Raw genomic sequence first — 16,469 nt, 5'->3', positions numbered from 1 at the left:
TCTGAGGTATACAGTTATAAAAAAGAGAGAAAAGAAAGAACAAGCGAAAGGAGAAAACTATGTACAAGTAGGGAGTGGTCTATTACTTGTAACATATTCATCGATTCGTGAAAATAAAATCAGACCTATACGGTGTTATGTAGTTAAACCATTTTCCCAGTATGAATCAAATTATTCCAAATTATGATAAACAGATCCTATTATCTTCTCCATTTTGTTAATCTCCGTTGTAATTTCCATCCATGCATTGAAGGTTGGGCTCTCCCGTGATAACCATTTCCTAGTAAGTCTTTTTACCATTCACAAGCAGTATATTCATTAAATATTTATCTCTTTTCAACCAATCTTGAGATATATTCCCAAAATATATGGTCTAATTTTCTAAGGCTATTTCACATTTAAAGATGTCTTGTAGGGCGTTGTGTATCCCACTCCATTCGTTTTTGATAACGGGGCATTCCCAGAAAATATGATAATGGTTTTCATTTAGATTTCCACAATTTCTTCAGAAAACAGGGAGATTACTATCATAATGTGATTTCTGAGAGAGTGTAATAAAATACCTTATTTTATAAAACACTTCCATTGATACCTGCATATTTTTGTCCATTCTTCCTCAAATATAATTATCCTTCCTTCCTTCCTTCTCCCATTTTGCTTAATGTATGAAGTCGAATGTGTTTAAGATTTGATAAACCCTTATACACGCTTGAAATGATACTACTATCGTTATCTGAATTACATGTTTTTTCTAAGTTGCTCTATCAAACACGTACTTGCCTTAATTGCATTTTAACCAACCTATTAGCATATTGTCGCATCTGTAAATACCGATAAAATTCTTGTTTTTCTAATAACTGTTCGTCTTTAAATTAAGCATTCCAAAATTGAACAGTGTTTCTTCCTGCATTATGTTGCAAAGAACTGTTATTCCTTTAACTGTCCAGTCCTGAAATCTAGCATCCAGTTTATTCGGCGTAAAATCCGAGTCATTTGTACACCATTTAAGAATTACAATATCTCTCTCTAGTTCATATCCTTTTATAATACCTTTTCTTATTGTCAGAGTCCATTTCACCCATGGTTTATCAATAGTACATATGTATCTTTGTAGGTTGTTATCAGCCAAAATTGCCTGTATCAGGATGGGAAGTACCCGCATCCTCAATGTTTCTCCAAAGAGTGTCAGATGATGGGTTGCCTCAACACATCACAATTCTCAATTGTGCAGCAAAATAATAATCTCTCAGAGAAGGTAGACCCCATCCCCCTTATCCTTGGCTAACTGCAATGTTTTGAGACGAACTCTGGACCTTTTATCTTGCCAAATATATCTTGATAATATCTTGTTCCATTCACTGAACTGATTTTGATTCATCTCTATTGGTAGTGTTTGAGAGAGTTATAATATCCTGGGCAGTATATTCTTGTTATATCTACCTTAATTTTTTAATATATATGCTGATAATTGCATTCTGATAATTTTGCCAAACCTTGTGGCATAAGGATGCCCAAATATTTGAAAGACTCTCTTTGCCATGCCCAGGGTTATCTACTTTGAATTTCTCTTGGTCAGCTATAATTACATGAAAGTAAGTGGGGTTTATCTATGTTGATCTTGTATCCTGATAATTGACCATATTGTTCAAAGGATTGCATCAACTTAGGTAAAGAATATGTTGCTTGCCCTAGATAGATCAAAATGTAATCCACATAACAGGCCAAATTATGCTCTGTCCCTTTAATAGTAATACCCCTGATATTTTCATTTTGTCTGATGAATTGTGCTAATGGTTCCAGATATAATGCGAAGAGTAGCGGTGACCAGGCACAACCCTGTCTCGTGCCACATTCTAGGGTAAGGCTATTTGATAAATATCCATTGATTTTAATCCTAGCAGTAGTGTTGTCATATGGTGCGTGTACAATTTTAATAATTGTGTCATGGAAACCAAATCTATGTGAAACTCTGTAAACAATATTCCCATCGGTCGACTCAAATGCATTTTCAGCGTCTGCACTTATCACTATTGCTTCGATTTTTTTGTATATATTATCCGTAATGTGAAGTTTCCTTCGTGTATTGTCTTGTGTTTGGCGTTGTTATATAAAACCTGTCTGGTCGTTAGGTATCAGTGTTATGCTACGGTAGGTCTCTGGCAACAATGAATATAGAATTAAGACAGATTAAACATTTATTAAACACTTCTCAATACAAATGAAAAGTAAAAGAACGACTAACTTAACCAGAAGTTAACTGCTGTACGGCAACTCGAACAAATGTTAAAGCAGTAAATGCGAACACTGTTGTAAAAGTCCGAATGATTTACACAGTCAATTAGGAGAGACTTTCCTGATTAAACGAATTCCTCGACGACGTGACGTTGCTGTTGATCCAAGCTAAAATATGCCATTCCTGAAGGATTTACGACGAAGGAAATAAAAACGGCTTAAAGGAACTGACCTTTTCCTTGAACGAATAACGCTACATCCAATCCTTTCTGCTCTTACTACAATGCACGGGTTATCCCGGTTGCAATTTACTGCTTCCTTGAACCAATTTACTGCTTCCTTGAACGAAGACCAATACATCCTGTATTAAAATACCGACGACACCAACTTTACTGGATCCTTCCGGGTTCCCGTACTTCGATACAATCTTCACTCTCCAATACGTTAAAAGTAAATCAAACCACAACTGGCAGCGTTTTTGAATCTGTCGGCAAAAACCTTTGAGACTCTTACAGTAGAAATAAAAACTCCACTTTAAAATGAAACTGCGTCATGAAATCAAATAAGCAGCATAAAGGAGTAAATAACGACGACTAAACACAAAAATCTCCTGCGTCACAGCAGGTTGTTCCATTTTTACCTGTTGGAACAGGTCGTAACGTGACTTAAAACTGGCGGGAAATTACATCACCCTACCATCACAACACCATTCCACCATGTCCACCAGATACTCAATTACATCATGGTGATAAGACAGTCACAAGATACCCACGGGGTATGTAACAATCAGTCTGGATAGAAACTCTTCTAATTGTTTGCCCATGATGGAGCTAAATAATCAATAATCTACATTAAGAACGGATATCGGTCTAAATGACCCACATTCCATTTTATCCTTGCCTTCTTTCGGTATAGCTGAGATTATCGCTTCCTTCCAGCTGGGTGGCACTTGTGTCTTTATTAGAGCCCAGCTCAGTGTGGGGAGTACGACAGAAATTAATTCATTTTTAAATCCTTTGTACCACTCTGCCGTATACCCATCTGATCCTGGTGACTCGCTTAATTTTACCCTGCTAATTGCGCTTATAATTCAACTTCAGTTATGTTAACAGTCATCGTTCTATTTTGTTCTTCGCTTCAAGTGGGTAACTCTAGAGCATTCAGGAATGTGTCAATTTCGGTTATGTTTTCCCCTAGAACTTTCGAATATTGTGGTTTGTAAAACACTTCAACAGCTTCTTTAATTTATCTTAACTTATGTTCTTTTTATCATTTTTGTTCTTGAATTCCTAATTCTATGAATTGTATTTTCTGCTATCTTTTTTTTCAGTTTCCACGCCAGGATAATTTGGCCGCTTTGGGCCTGTACTCTCCGGAATTTAGAAGATTGCAAGGTGGAGGTGATCTTATTGAAGCTAACCGAAAGTTGGACGGACTAGATATGGTGGATGTGGAGAGGATGTTTCCTACGGTAATGGTATGCAGAGCTAGAGACCACAGTCTTAAAAAAGGCGACCATTTAGAACAGAAATAAAAGCAGAACGTAGTAAATCCGTGGAATGCTCTTCCACAGACTGCAGTGGAGGCCAAGGCCATGGGTACATTTAAGGCGCAGGTTGACTGAGTGACTGATCAGTAAACTGATTGGTCAGGGCGTCAAAGGATATAGCAAGAGGGCAGGTGTATGGAGTTGACTGGGATCCGGGATCCGCCATGATGGAATGGCGGAGCATACTCGATGGGCCGAATGGCCTACTTCTGTTCCTATGTCTTATGGTCGTATGGTCTTATGTACATCTCCACCCACCAAATTTCCAGATATATATTATTATGCAAGTGATTTTTGCAAACAAAATTGAAAATCAAGAGAAGTAGAGAATGCTGGGCACACTCGGAGGATCAAGCAGCGGCAATGGAGTTCGCCGATGTTACTTGGTGACGCACCAGCAACTATGGATTTCAGCTGCAGCAGACCTAACTGGGAAATGTTGACCATTCCTATCGGAGATGCTCGCAAAGACACGCCATTTATCGACGCCACCTGAGACCACCTTACAGACTGATTACTCCACTTTATAACCTTCATTGGGCGAAATATATTTACCTTCACTTCCGTCTTGAAGTTCAGATTCATAGCCAGTCAATCAAACGAACTACAGTTCTTCCGGACTAAGGTTTACAACAAGGTGTATATGACTCACAAGCAGCAGACAAAATAATATTACCACAAATATTTTAACACTTAATGACATATAATCCAGAAGATTAACATTCAACATAAGGTGTATTTATGACACAGGTCGGAGGCGAAATGTGTAATGCTATCGAGTCTCCAGCGGTGATGAGCCTTGGGTTGTCGCGACAGAGACTCCAGGATGGTTTGTTGCCTCCTGGGTGCCGGGTCAGGGATGTCTCTAATGACGTGCACGGCATTCTGAAATGGGAGTGTGGGCAGCCAGATGTCATGGTACTCATCGATTCCAATGACGTAGGCAGAAAGAGTGAGGAGGTCCTGAAGAGTGAGTATAGACAGCTTGGTAGGAAGTTAGAAAGCATAACTTCGAGGGTGGTAATCTCAGGATTCCTACCAGTGCCACGTGCCAGTGAGGGTAAGAATAGGATGCTCTGGAGGATGAACACGTGGCTGCAGAACTGGTGTATGGGGCAGGGTTTCAGATTTCAGGATCATTGGATCCTCTACTGGGGCAGGTGGGACCTGTACATGAGAGACGGGTTACACCTGAACTACAGGGGGAGCAATATCCTTGCAGGGAGTTTTGATAGTGCTATTGGGGGTGGGAGGAGGTTAAACTAGATTTGCAGGGGAATGGGAACAAGAGTGCCAGAGTAGATAGTGGAGCGGGGATGAAAACAAGTGATGTTAAAGTTTCATGGAAAGTTACAAATAGAAGAGTTGTGTGTCGTGGTAATAATCTTAAGAGGAGTATTTTGAGGAAAGCTGAAGAGCTGAGTGCGTGGATTGACACGTGGAATTATGACATTGTAGCAATTAGTGAAACATGGCTGCAGGAGGGACAGGACTGGCAGCTTAATGTTCCAGTTTTCCGTTGTTTCAGACGTGATAGAGGCAGAGGGATGAAGGGTGGGTGGTTGCATTGCTAGTCGGGGAAAATGTTACAGCAGTGCTCAGGCAGGGCAGATTAGAAGGCTTGCCTACCAAGGCCACATGGGTGGAGCTGAGAAACAGGAAAAGCATGACCACATTAATCAGGGTTGTATTTTAGACCACCCAATAGTCAGCGAGAATTCGAGGAACAAATCTGCAGAGAGATAGCAGACAACTGCAGAAAACATAAAATTTTGATAGTAAGGTATTTTAATTTCCCAAGTATTGATTGTGACTCCCACACTGTTAAAGGCCTAGACGGCTTAGAGTGTGTAACATACGTCCAGGAAAGTTTTCTAAATCAATATATAGAGGTATCAGCGAGAGAGGATGCAATATCAGATCTCTTATTAGGAAACGACTTAGGACAGGTGATGGAAGTGTGTGTAGGGGAACACTTTGGTTCCAGTGATCACAACACCATTAGTTTCAACTTGATCGTGGATAAAGATAGATCTGGTCCTCGGGTTGAGTTTCTAAACTGGAAAAAAGCTAAATTTGAAGAAATGAGAAACGATCTGAAAAGCATGGATTGGGACAGGTTGTTCTCTGGCAAGGATGTCGTTGGTAAGTGGGAGGCCTTCAAAGAAGAAATTTTGAGACTGTTTGTATCTTACTGTCAAGATTAAAGGAAAATTGAATAAGGATATGCAACCTTGTTTCTCTGGCGATATTAGACCTCTGATAAAGCAAAAGAGAAAGATGTATGACACGTATAGGAAACAGGGAGTAGATAAGGTACTTGAGGAGTACAAAAAGTGCAAAAAATACTTAAGAAAGTAATCAGGAGGGCTAAAAGATGGCATGAGGTAGCTCTGGCAATCAACGTGAACGTTAACCCAAAGAGCTTCTGCAGGTATATTAAGAGCAGAAGGATAGTAAGGGATAAAATTGGTCCTCTTGAACATCAAAGTGGTCGGCTCTATATGGAACCAAAAGAAATGGGGGAGATCTTAAATGGGTTTTTGTGTCTGTATTTACGAAGGAAATTGGCATGGAGTCAATAGAAATAAAGCAAACAAGTAGTGAGGTCATGGAACCTATACAGAGTGAAGAGGAGGAGGTGCTTGCTATCTTGAGGAAAAACAGAGTAAATAAATTCTCAGGACCTTACAGGGTATTCCCTCGGCCCTTGAAGGAGAAGAGTTTTGAAATTGTAGGGGCCCTGGTAGAAATATTTAAAATCTTGTTATCTACGGGTGAGGTGCCAGAGGATTGGAGGAAAGCTTATGTTATTCTGTTGTTTAAAAAAAGGTTCTAAAAGTAATCCGGGAAATGATAGGTCGGTAACTTTGACTTCCATTGTAGATAAATTATTGGAAGGATTACTAAGAGATAGAGATAGGATCTGCAAGTATTTAGATAGACAGGGACTATTAGGGAGAGTCAACACGGATTTGTGCGTGGAAGGTCATGTTTAACATGTCTATTAGAGTTTTTCGAGGAGGTTACAAGGAAAGTGGGTGAAGGGAAGGCAGCAGTTGTTGTATACATGGACTTCAGTAAGCCCTTTGACAAAGTCCCGCATGGGAGTTATTTAGGAAGATTCAGTCGCTGGGTATACATAGTGAGGTATTAAATTGGATTAGATATTGGCTAAGTGGGAGAAGTCAGAGAGTGGTAGTGCTTCTCTGAGTGGCTGATGATGTGCCACAGGAATCAGTGCTGGGTCCATTGTTATTTTTCATCTATCTCCATGATCTGGATGATAATATGGTAAATTGGATCAGCAAATTTGCTGATGATACAAAGTTTGGTGCTGTGGTGGACAGTGTAGAAGGTTTTCAAAGCTTGCAGAGGGATCTGGACCAGCTGGAAAAATGGGCTGAAAATGGCAGATGGAGTTTAATACAGACAAATGTGAGGTATTGCACTTTGAAGGAAATACTAAGGTAGAACGTACAAGGTAAATTGTAGGGCACTGAGGAATGCAGTCGAACAGAGGGATCTACGAATGCAGGTACAAAATTCCCTAAAAGTGGCGTCAGAGGTAGAGCGGGTAGCAAAGAGAGCTTTTGGTACATTGGCATTTATAAATCAAAGTACTGAGTATAAAAGTTGGGATGTTATGGTCAGGTTGTATGAGGCATTGGTGAGGCCGAATTTGGAGTATTGTGTGCGGTTTTGGTCACCGAATTACATGAAGAATATTAATAACGTTGAAAGAATGCAGAGAAGGTTTACAAGGATGTTGCCGGGACTTGAGAAACTGAGTTATTGGGAAAGGTTGAAAACTGTTAGGACTTTAATCCCTGGAGCGTAGAAGAATGAGGGTAGACTTGATAGAGGTATATAAAATTATGATGGGTATAGGTAGAGTGAATGTAAGCAGGGTTTCTTTCCACTGAGGATAGGGGAGAACGAATACAGAGGACATGGGTTAAGTGTGAAGGGGGAAAAGTTTAAAGGGAGCATTAGGGGTGGGGTCGGACTTCTTCACCAAGAGAGTGGTGGGAGTGTGGAATGAGCAGCCAGATGAAGTGGTAAATGCGGGCTTACTTTTAACATTTATGAAAAACTTTGGGAGGTACATGGATGAGAGGAGTATGGAGGGATCTAGGCCAGGTGCAGGTCAGTGGGACTAGGCAGAAAAATTGTTCAGCACATCCATGAAGAGCCAAATGGAATGTTTCTGTGTTCTATGGTTCTACGTGTAGATACGAAAGCTGGAAAGGCTCAGGAAAATTCATTGGCACCATATGACAACAAACAGGTGAAAACACAGGACTAAAATTCACTGACTAATGCACAGCGAGCCAGATGATAGGTGGGGCACAATAAGACAAAAGCGGCAGAAAACTGGCAATAACGAGAAACAGGTGAAAGGCGAAGTACTCAGTCATGCAATGTTCGGAGTAAAGCAGGAGCTGGGACAGGTAATAATGGGGCATGAAAACAAACATGGTAATACAAAACCACAGACAGAAGGCTGGGGGGAAATCACACAAAAACACAAAGTTCAACTGGAGATACTGACAGGTGCAGCATCGTTCACGTTCTCTGGTTCCCTTCTACAGTCAAAAGAAGTCCCGTTAGTAGGTTAGCTGGTTATTGTAAATTGTCCTCTGATTGCGCTTCGGTCAAAACAGTGAGCTGCTGGGTGGTGCGGCTCCTTCGGCCAGAATGGTCTGTTACACACTGTATCTGTGAATGAATGAATGAATGAATGAATGAATGAATGAATGAATGAATGAATGAATGAATGAATGAATGAGTGAATGAATGAATGAATAAATAAATAAATAAATAAATAACTAGATAGATAGATAAATAAATAAATAGATAGATAGATAGATAGATAGATAAATAAATAAATAGATAAATCTGCAGGTGGCTAGATGTATACACACATACGTAGACAGACAGACAGTTAGATAGATATAAAGACTGGCAGATAGGTAAATGCGTAAATACCAAATAAATACATGTTGTCACCGAAAGCGTGCTGACAATTCCGATCTGTCCACAGCACAATCCTTTTTGATTTGATTTGACGCAAACGGCGCTGTTTGTTTGTTTCTACGTATGCCAAATAAAGCTAATATTTTATATTTAATGTATTCTATTTTATGTTCATTGATTTTCCTGTTTTTAGTGTTTTATAACGCTCTTGACTATCTCAGCATTTTCAAAGAGGTTTTAAGATGTGAAACATGTTAATTGTTCCAGTAAACCAAGTGCCGGCGGCAGTTGCCCGATTGTTCATTTGACTTCTAGATTATGCACAGGATTCATTTTCTCTAATGTTGCCCACGTTGCTCTGTATAGTCTATAAATAGAGTGATTATCCAGCCCAGGAAAAGGTTGACACCATCCAAACAACATAAAAACCTCATTAATGACGAAGAGAGATTTCTACACCAAATTCTTGAAAAAATCAGCAGGTCAGGCAACCGTAAATAATTTGTGTGAAATGTTACTTATGTCGCTGTGTGTTTGTGGAGCTAACGCAGTCGTCTTATCAGTTACCTCCTCCATAAAGACTACGCTATAGATCAGACAATATAAACCTTTACCATAACTAAACGGGTCTCTGTAGTCATCTTACACTTTTTTTCAAGCTTCAGCAACTCCATCCCATCTGACAATTACAGTCTCAGATCCTGCACTCCAGGCTTTAGGAAGGGTTCAAACATCAGGCTCCTAAACCAAAGTGGATGACTCTAATCACCACATCTCTGAACTGATTCCAAGATCTCTTGACTCTCTTTCAAACTCATGCCCTCAGTATTATTTAAGTATTAATCCATTATCCCTTTATCGGTTTGTTTATTTATTTTTAATTGAGTAAATTTAATTGATTTATCACTCATGCATGTTTTATTTATTTCTCTCTGGATTTTTTGTATCTATCCATTTATTTATTTGTGTCTATTCCTCTTTGTGCTTCTCAGTCTTTGTGTGTAGTTTTTCACTGCATCTATTGTGTTTCTTCATTTTGCTATGAAAACCTGTAAGAAAATGAAAACCATAGTCGCATATGAAGATGTGTACATAATTAGATAACAAATTTACAATAAACTCTGAAGATAACCCTGAGTTACGCAAATTAACGGGTGTGTGTGGGTGTGGTGGGTGGTGACGGTGGTGTCAGGACGGGAAGTGAGGCCGATGGCCGTCATTCAGTAACTAACCGGAACTGATGGAGACAATGGTCAAGTCTCGGGGAAACATCCCTACAATGTCACACTCCGAATGGTGGGAAGTCTTGGCCAAAACACAGTGAGAATGTTGATCTTCCTCCACAGAGATGGTTGTAAATGAAGTGCAGACCTGCAGAACGATGAGGAATAGAAGGTTCCGGTGATGGCGGGGGAGGGGGAAGGGGGTGGTGGGAGTTGAGTGCCGACGGCCAAAGAACGCTCAGGAAACAGAGAGCTGAAAAGCGGAATAAGATGTCGGAGTCGATTTAACTATAATTCTGATTCAGTCTCATGGACGGCACGATATCCGCAACCATTCCCCCTAACGTACTGTCATCAATCGAGCAAAGACAAGACACGATAGATCTATCGCTGTTTCCTCTTTTATTTAGAGTTGTGTTACACAAGTTCCAACCGCAGTACAGGAGATCGCTCCTGATTCTGCACACAGCGGTAGTTCAAATATAGCACACTGGGGACAGTCGTACACAGAATTGTCCGTGCAAAAGATAGATTATTATCGCCAACTGCTCTGAAATCATTAAACATTCTGCCTGTTCCCATAAGCGAACATTACTACACAATTACATTGCAATGAGCTGCTGCACATTGCTTCACTGCATTAAACAAGAGCAAACAATCCGCGTGTACTGACAGCCGGCACACTCTCACTGAGCACAGGCGGATGAAGAGATGGTGCTGCGCAGCGGCGAGCTCAGCGAGCTGTGACTCACGCTGCAGGAATAGCTCGAGCCCTTGTTCCAGGCAGCGGTGGGAACCCGCAGGTAACTGCTCAGTCTGTAGGTCTGGTCGGTGTCCAGGGACACGGCGCCTGTCGTCACGCCACTGTCTGTTTCCACCCCATCCACGTTCCAGCGCAGCGCTACCAAGCCCGGCTTAAAACCACTCACCAGACAGGAGAGAGTGGCCGAATCCGAGCGGGTCTCCTCTGGAGAAGGAGGGAGCAGGAGAACTGACGGTACTCGGGAATCGCTACCTGTGGGAGAGAGGAGACGGATAGGAATAGAAACAATATTATTTCATGGACTTTTCAGAGATAGAAACACCAGCGTCGGAATTAACACAGGCATTGGGACTCAGTATACGGCACATTTGACCCCTCGGGTACAAATCTTTGAGTGAAGAGTTGCAGGATTATTCACAGCCTTGTGCGGTTACGACGTGACATAATTTATTTCAAAAGAACACTTTTTGAATCCACTCTGCTCTCGGCATTACATTATGTTAAAAGATAACTTCAACACTACTCAACCTCTTCACTAAACCCCACTCCTTGCCCAGATGATTGGTCCCTTTGTTGTTCTCCAATAAATACCCAAATCTTGAACTCTTAGGGCAATAACTGAGAATACTACACCTTCAGCTGTTAATAGAATGAAGGTTCTTTGGGATGTCCCGCGGTCGGGACAGCTCAGTGAATATCCAAGCCTCGGTACCCAGTGACTGAAGAGGAAATGACGGAAAAAAGTGCAGCCTGTGAACCAGTGAGAAGCGGGAAGAGGTGAATCCACTCGTTCAGACTCTGTCTGCATTCCGAACCTGTGGTAACCCGGTTTATTGCCGCTCGACTCTTTGACCAGCCTGCTTTGTGCCCAACACCTTCCCCTAGTGTGCATTATTTTTAAAGTCTGATGTTCTTCTCCTGTGTTTTCTACAATCATATTAACACGGTTCTTAATCACAGACTCTGAATTGCGTTAACTTGAAATGGTGAACATCCTGCCCTCTGGTCCTATATTTACCGCACCGGGAAATATTATGGAATATTCGCGACTAACAGGTTCTCAGAGGTGGTGAATGAAGAGGGAAGGATAGATGTCATGCTTGCAGTACCTATCATTTCCCCAAGTTATGTATGAACATTACTCAAGACAGGATGGGAGAGAGCGATAGGATCGACAGTCAAGATTTTTTCCCCAGGGCAGAAATCGAAAGGCAAGAGGTGTGAAAATGTACTGGAGAAGCTCGGTGACTGTGTACTTTTTTACAGAGTGGAGGCTACATGAGGTGGAGGAGGCAGATACGATAGGGACGTCTAAGAAGCTGCTAGATGGACACATGGGTGTGCTGAGAATGGAGAGCATTTGTAGACAGCAGGGATTGGTTTAATTTGACACGATAGGGGCGCCGCTGTAATAAGATTATTGAATGGTTCTCTCATGCGATAAAATGGACGATTGACCTCAGAATCTACATCCTTCTCATCTTGCAACTTCTCTACCTGCACTGCACTTCCTCTGTTACATTTTATTCTGCATTAAACTGTTTAACTCATTGAGCTGTCATCGCGTGATCTTTATGGGCACAATGCAAGACAAACTTTTCATTGCACCTTGTGAAAAGTGGCAAAAATAAACCAATACCAACAATACATTCGACGAAGCCTATAGTGTTAAAGAGAAGGGATGTCGGAAATATTGAATTTTGCTATACCAACTGAAATAGATCAAAAGTCTCCAAACAAAATTGTTCAGAATTCAAACGAACATTAATTTGATTGTTGGGGGCTGCCTCGATGGGCTGAACTGCCCCTTGTGCCAAATGGAACCTCCCCCAGGCCTTCACTGGATGGGGTTTTAACCAGCTGTATGGAATGAGAGTGTCTGTAGCAGGAATTGTTTGTAACAGAAAGGGGGAGTCACTTACTCTTGATATCCAGGATGGTGCCTGGACCGATGATAACTCCACTATCCCACACTGCACAGTAATAGACAGCGGAATCCCCGGACTCCAAACGGCTGATGGTCAGGATGTGACTGTTGCTCTGGGTGTTCCTGGACGGTTGAAAACGGTCTGTGATCCCCGTCCCTCGGTCTATGCTATTGCTTGTGCTATGTCCTAACACCCACTGCGGTCTCTCCCCGGGACGCTGTCGGTACCAGTTCATGTAGTAACTTCCAACATTACCGTTCTGTATCCGACACTCTAAGCGGACGGTTTGTCCCGCGGAAACAGGTCCGGACATTGGGTTCTGATTGAGCACTGGGGCCGCGTGGATATCTGCAATAAAGCACAATAAAATCACTGGTTGACTTGGAGCAAAATAAAGATCAGCAGTAATCCCAATTTAAACGGATAATTCGTGCGTAAACCAGTCCTACTATCACCTGGTAAATGGACCAGCAGAACCCACAGGAGATGCAGCGCTGGGGACATTCCTCCGGACAGGTGCAGACAATTCAACAAAAATTCCGACCGAACCATGCGCTGTTCTGCAAACTTCGGTAACCGCTCCGGTTCCAGGGTCTACTAACTGAGGTCTTCGGGTCCGCTTATTAATTGGGATGTAAATGAGTGGGCGGCGCCAGGGGAAGAAGGTGGGCGGAGATTGACTTGCTGACCTTCGGAACCATTGAATGGCCACCTTGCTGATTTTTAAAACCTTCACCACTAATTTCAAGATTGTTTTATCTTCAGTTGCATCACATATCCAGGCCAGTAGAACATCGGAGAATTATCAGGCTAAACTGATTTTAGACATTGTTTCAGCTGCTTCCCTCTGGAACAATAAGTGTGGGTGGTGGTGGCACTCAGCTCCTTGACTCAGCTCAGAATGGCAATTCAAAACAAAACCTTTCAAGGTCACATCAAATTTCAACAAAGTCTCTATGCCATCCCAGAATTACCTCGACAATGCATCGGTTCTAATCTGAGAAGCTGTCATTCCTGCAGAGAACGAATCACTGCTTTGCTTGTGAGGGTCTAAAGGTTGTCGCTGAAATGCGTAACTCCCAAACGACAAGTATTTTCTTTTCTCTATAGTCTCTAAAGCGGGACTGAGCAGAATTTCACTTAACGTCAGACATTAGGGTCAGTCACTGTGCAATGGGGTTGCAGTGGAGCTCAATCAAAGCAGCAGGGCATTAGGAGTGCTCCTCTCGACAGTGAAACTTCCGGGTATCATTAGATGGGAATTAGGGATGTTCAGCAATAATTGCACCGGTGATGAAAACCGCAGCAGATGCTGGAATCTGGAGCAACTCGGAAAGAACTGGACGACTGAACGCGTCAGGCAGCATCTGAGCCGGGAAATAGACAGTCGCCATTTACGTCCGAGAACATTCAACTGAAACCCCATTCATGTAATCTTCCGACAGTGAGATATTGAGGGATGGAACGACTCCGAAAGTAGTCAGACAAGGCTGGTAGGAGCAAACATCAGTCTGACTACATTAGTTCCAGCAATGGCCGCTGTCAACAGGAAAGGATCTGACCACCAGCCCGTGACATTCCATTACCTTACTCCTTACTTCGCCATCAACATCGGGGGTGGGGGGGGGGTCGACCACTGATCAGAAACCACTGGACTGACTAAATTGGGGCATATAAATTAGACCGTGGTCACAGGCTTGGGATTATAAAAGTCAAACTTCAACATAAATTTACTATCAAAGTGCGGTAAGTCATCACATTCTGCACAACCCCGGGATTTCATTGACTTGAGGGTATTCACAGTAGATTGAAAAGAATGCGAATCAAGCAATGAAAATCTGAACTCTAAGACGGACAAACAACCAAGGTGCAAAATAAGACAAGCTATGTACGTAAATAAATACATACATAAATAGATGGATAAATAAACATTACTTTGCCTTACATAAACTTACACTTCACACTTCACGTCAACCGGTCGAGCTTCAGACCATGCCACTCAGACCCTTGTGCCAATATCTATTTTCTGACTGCAAGTGTTGGACTGTTACTGTACCTTATGTGAATGGCTTTATCTTCTGTGTTTTTCACCTTGGCCTCAGAGGCAGGGTGGTTCGTTTGTGTACATTTGTATGGTTAATTGTCAATAAACTTCAACATGAACTTGTACCCTTTCGCCTTTGAAAGAGACTCCAATTCTGAACATTTTTCTGCACATGACCTCACATTTCTCCACATTTTATTTGGTATTTTGTACCACTGCCTGTTTTGTGAACCAGTGAACATCAGTTCAGTCAATCTGCACTGTCCTGATAACACTGATAATCAACAAAAAACGCAATATTGAACTTCATTCCCTTGTCCAAATGTATGGATATACACTGTGAACAGCTAGATTTTCTTTTTCTGCAAACTCTTGGGAATGACTTAACAGGCGGCCTGCTGACAATCAACATGCACAGCGTCCTCTCATTGCCAATCGTTCTATTGCATAAGCTATGAACTCAAAAGAGAGGGGAACAGACAGGAGATACTGTACACCAGACCGGGACACCCGGATGGTATGTGGTATGTGGTATGTTGTGTCCCAGGTGCCAGGGTCAGGGATGTCCCAGAGAGAGAGAGAGAGAGAGAGAGAGAGAGAGAGAGAGAGAGAGAGAGAGTAGCAAGATTTATTGGTCCATAATGGTACCAATATAATGAAAAGGAAAAGAAATACGGTCCTGAAAAGAGAATTTAGAAACATCGGTAGAAAGCTGAGAAGCAGGACCTCCCAAGTAGTAGTCAGTGGATCGCTGCCTGTGCCACGCGATAGTGAAGATGAAAACAATACTAATTGGCAGAAAATACGTGGCTGAGAAGCTGATGCAGCGGGCAGGTCTTCAGGTTCATGGATAATATCTCTTCTGGGGGAGGGATGACGTGGTCAAAAGTTATGGGTTGCACCTGAACCCGAGGGTGGCAAATATTCCCGCGAACAGGTTTGTTACAGCGGTTGGATAAGGTTTAAGCTAACTTGGCAGATTGGTGGGAAACGGTGTGAAGGGACTCAGAATAGGACGGATAGTAAACATGTGAAGATAGAATGCAGTGAGATTGTCAGGAAAGGCACGCAGGTGATGGGACTCAATTCAGAGTCAGCAGGCTGAGTGCAAATCATTAAGGATGCAGAATCAGAAAGGATCGCAAATGCAGTACTCAAAGTATTGAATCTACATGCGCATAATATAATAAATACTGTGGATAATCTTGTTGAAATTTTACAGATTGCCGTTATGACGCTGTGTCCATCAGTGAGTTGTGGCTGAAGGATGGTTGTAGTTGCAAGTTCAATGTCCAAGATTATAAGTTAGTCCGGTGGGATAGGAAGGCAGGTAGAGTCTCTACTGGTGAAGGATGGCATCAAATCAGATGTGACATAGGATCGGAAGATGTTGAATCATTGTGTGTTGAATTAAGAAACTGCAAGGGTAAAAAGATATTGGTGGCGCTAATATAGACAATAGACAATAGGTGCAGAAGTAGACCATTCGGCCCCTCGAGTCTGCACCGCCATTCTGAGATCATGGCTGATCATTCACTATCAATACCCAGTCCCTGCCTTGTCCCCATATCCCTTGATTCCCCTATCCATCAGATATCTATCCAGCTCCTTCTTGAAAGCATCCAGAGAATTGGCCTCCACCGTCTTCCGAGGCAGTGCATTCTACACCTCCACAACTCTCTGGGAGAAGAAGCTCTTCCTCAACTCTATATACAGGCATCCCAACAGAAGCTGGAAGATGGATCAAACT

The 16,469-nt window shown here is 42.0% G+C and overlaps 1 gene segment (V, D, J or C); it reads right to left on the bottom strand.

Annotated features, from left to right (window-relative positions):
• Positions 1-10,369: 10,369 nt before the first annotated feature.
• On the bottom strand, positions 10,370-13,258 carry LOC132399645 (immunoglobulin lambda constant 6-like). The segment is given in 3 exon segments: positions 10,370-10,999; positions 12,931-13,023; positions 13,131-13,258. Coding segments are annotated over 3 exon segments (519 nt in total).
• Between the last annotated feature and the right edge of the window lie 3,211 nt (positions 13,259-16,469).

This window comes from Hypanus sabinus, chromosome 9 (genome assembly GCF_030144855.1).
Source record: "Hypanus sabinus isolate sHypSab1 chromosome 9, sHypSab1.hap1, whole genome shotgun sequence".
In the NCBI taxonomy this organism is placed as follows: Eukaryota; Metazoa; Chordata; class Chondrichthyes; order Myliobatiformes; family Dasyatidae; genus Hypanus; species Hypanus sabinus.
This window is presented reverse-complemented; position numbering and strand designations above follow the sequence as displayed.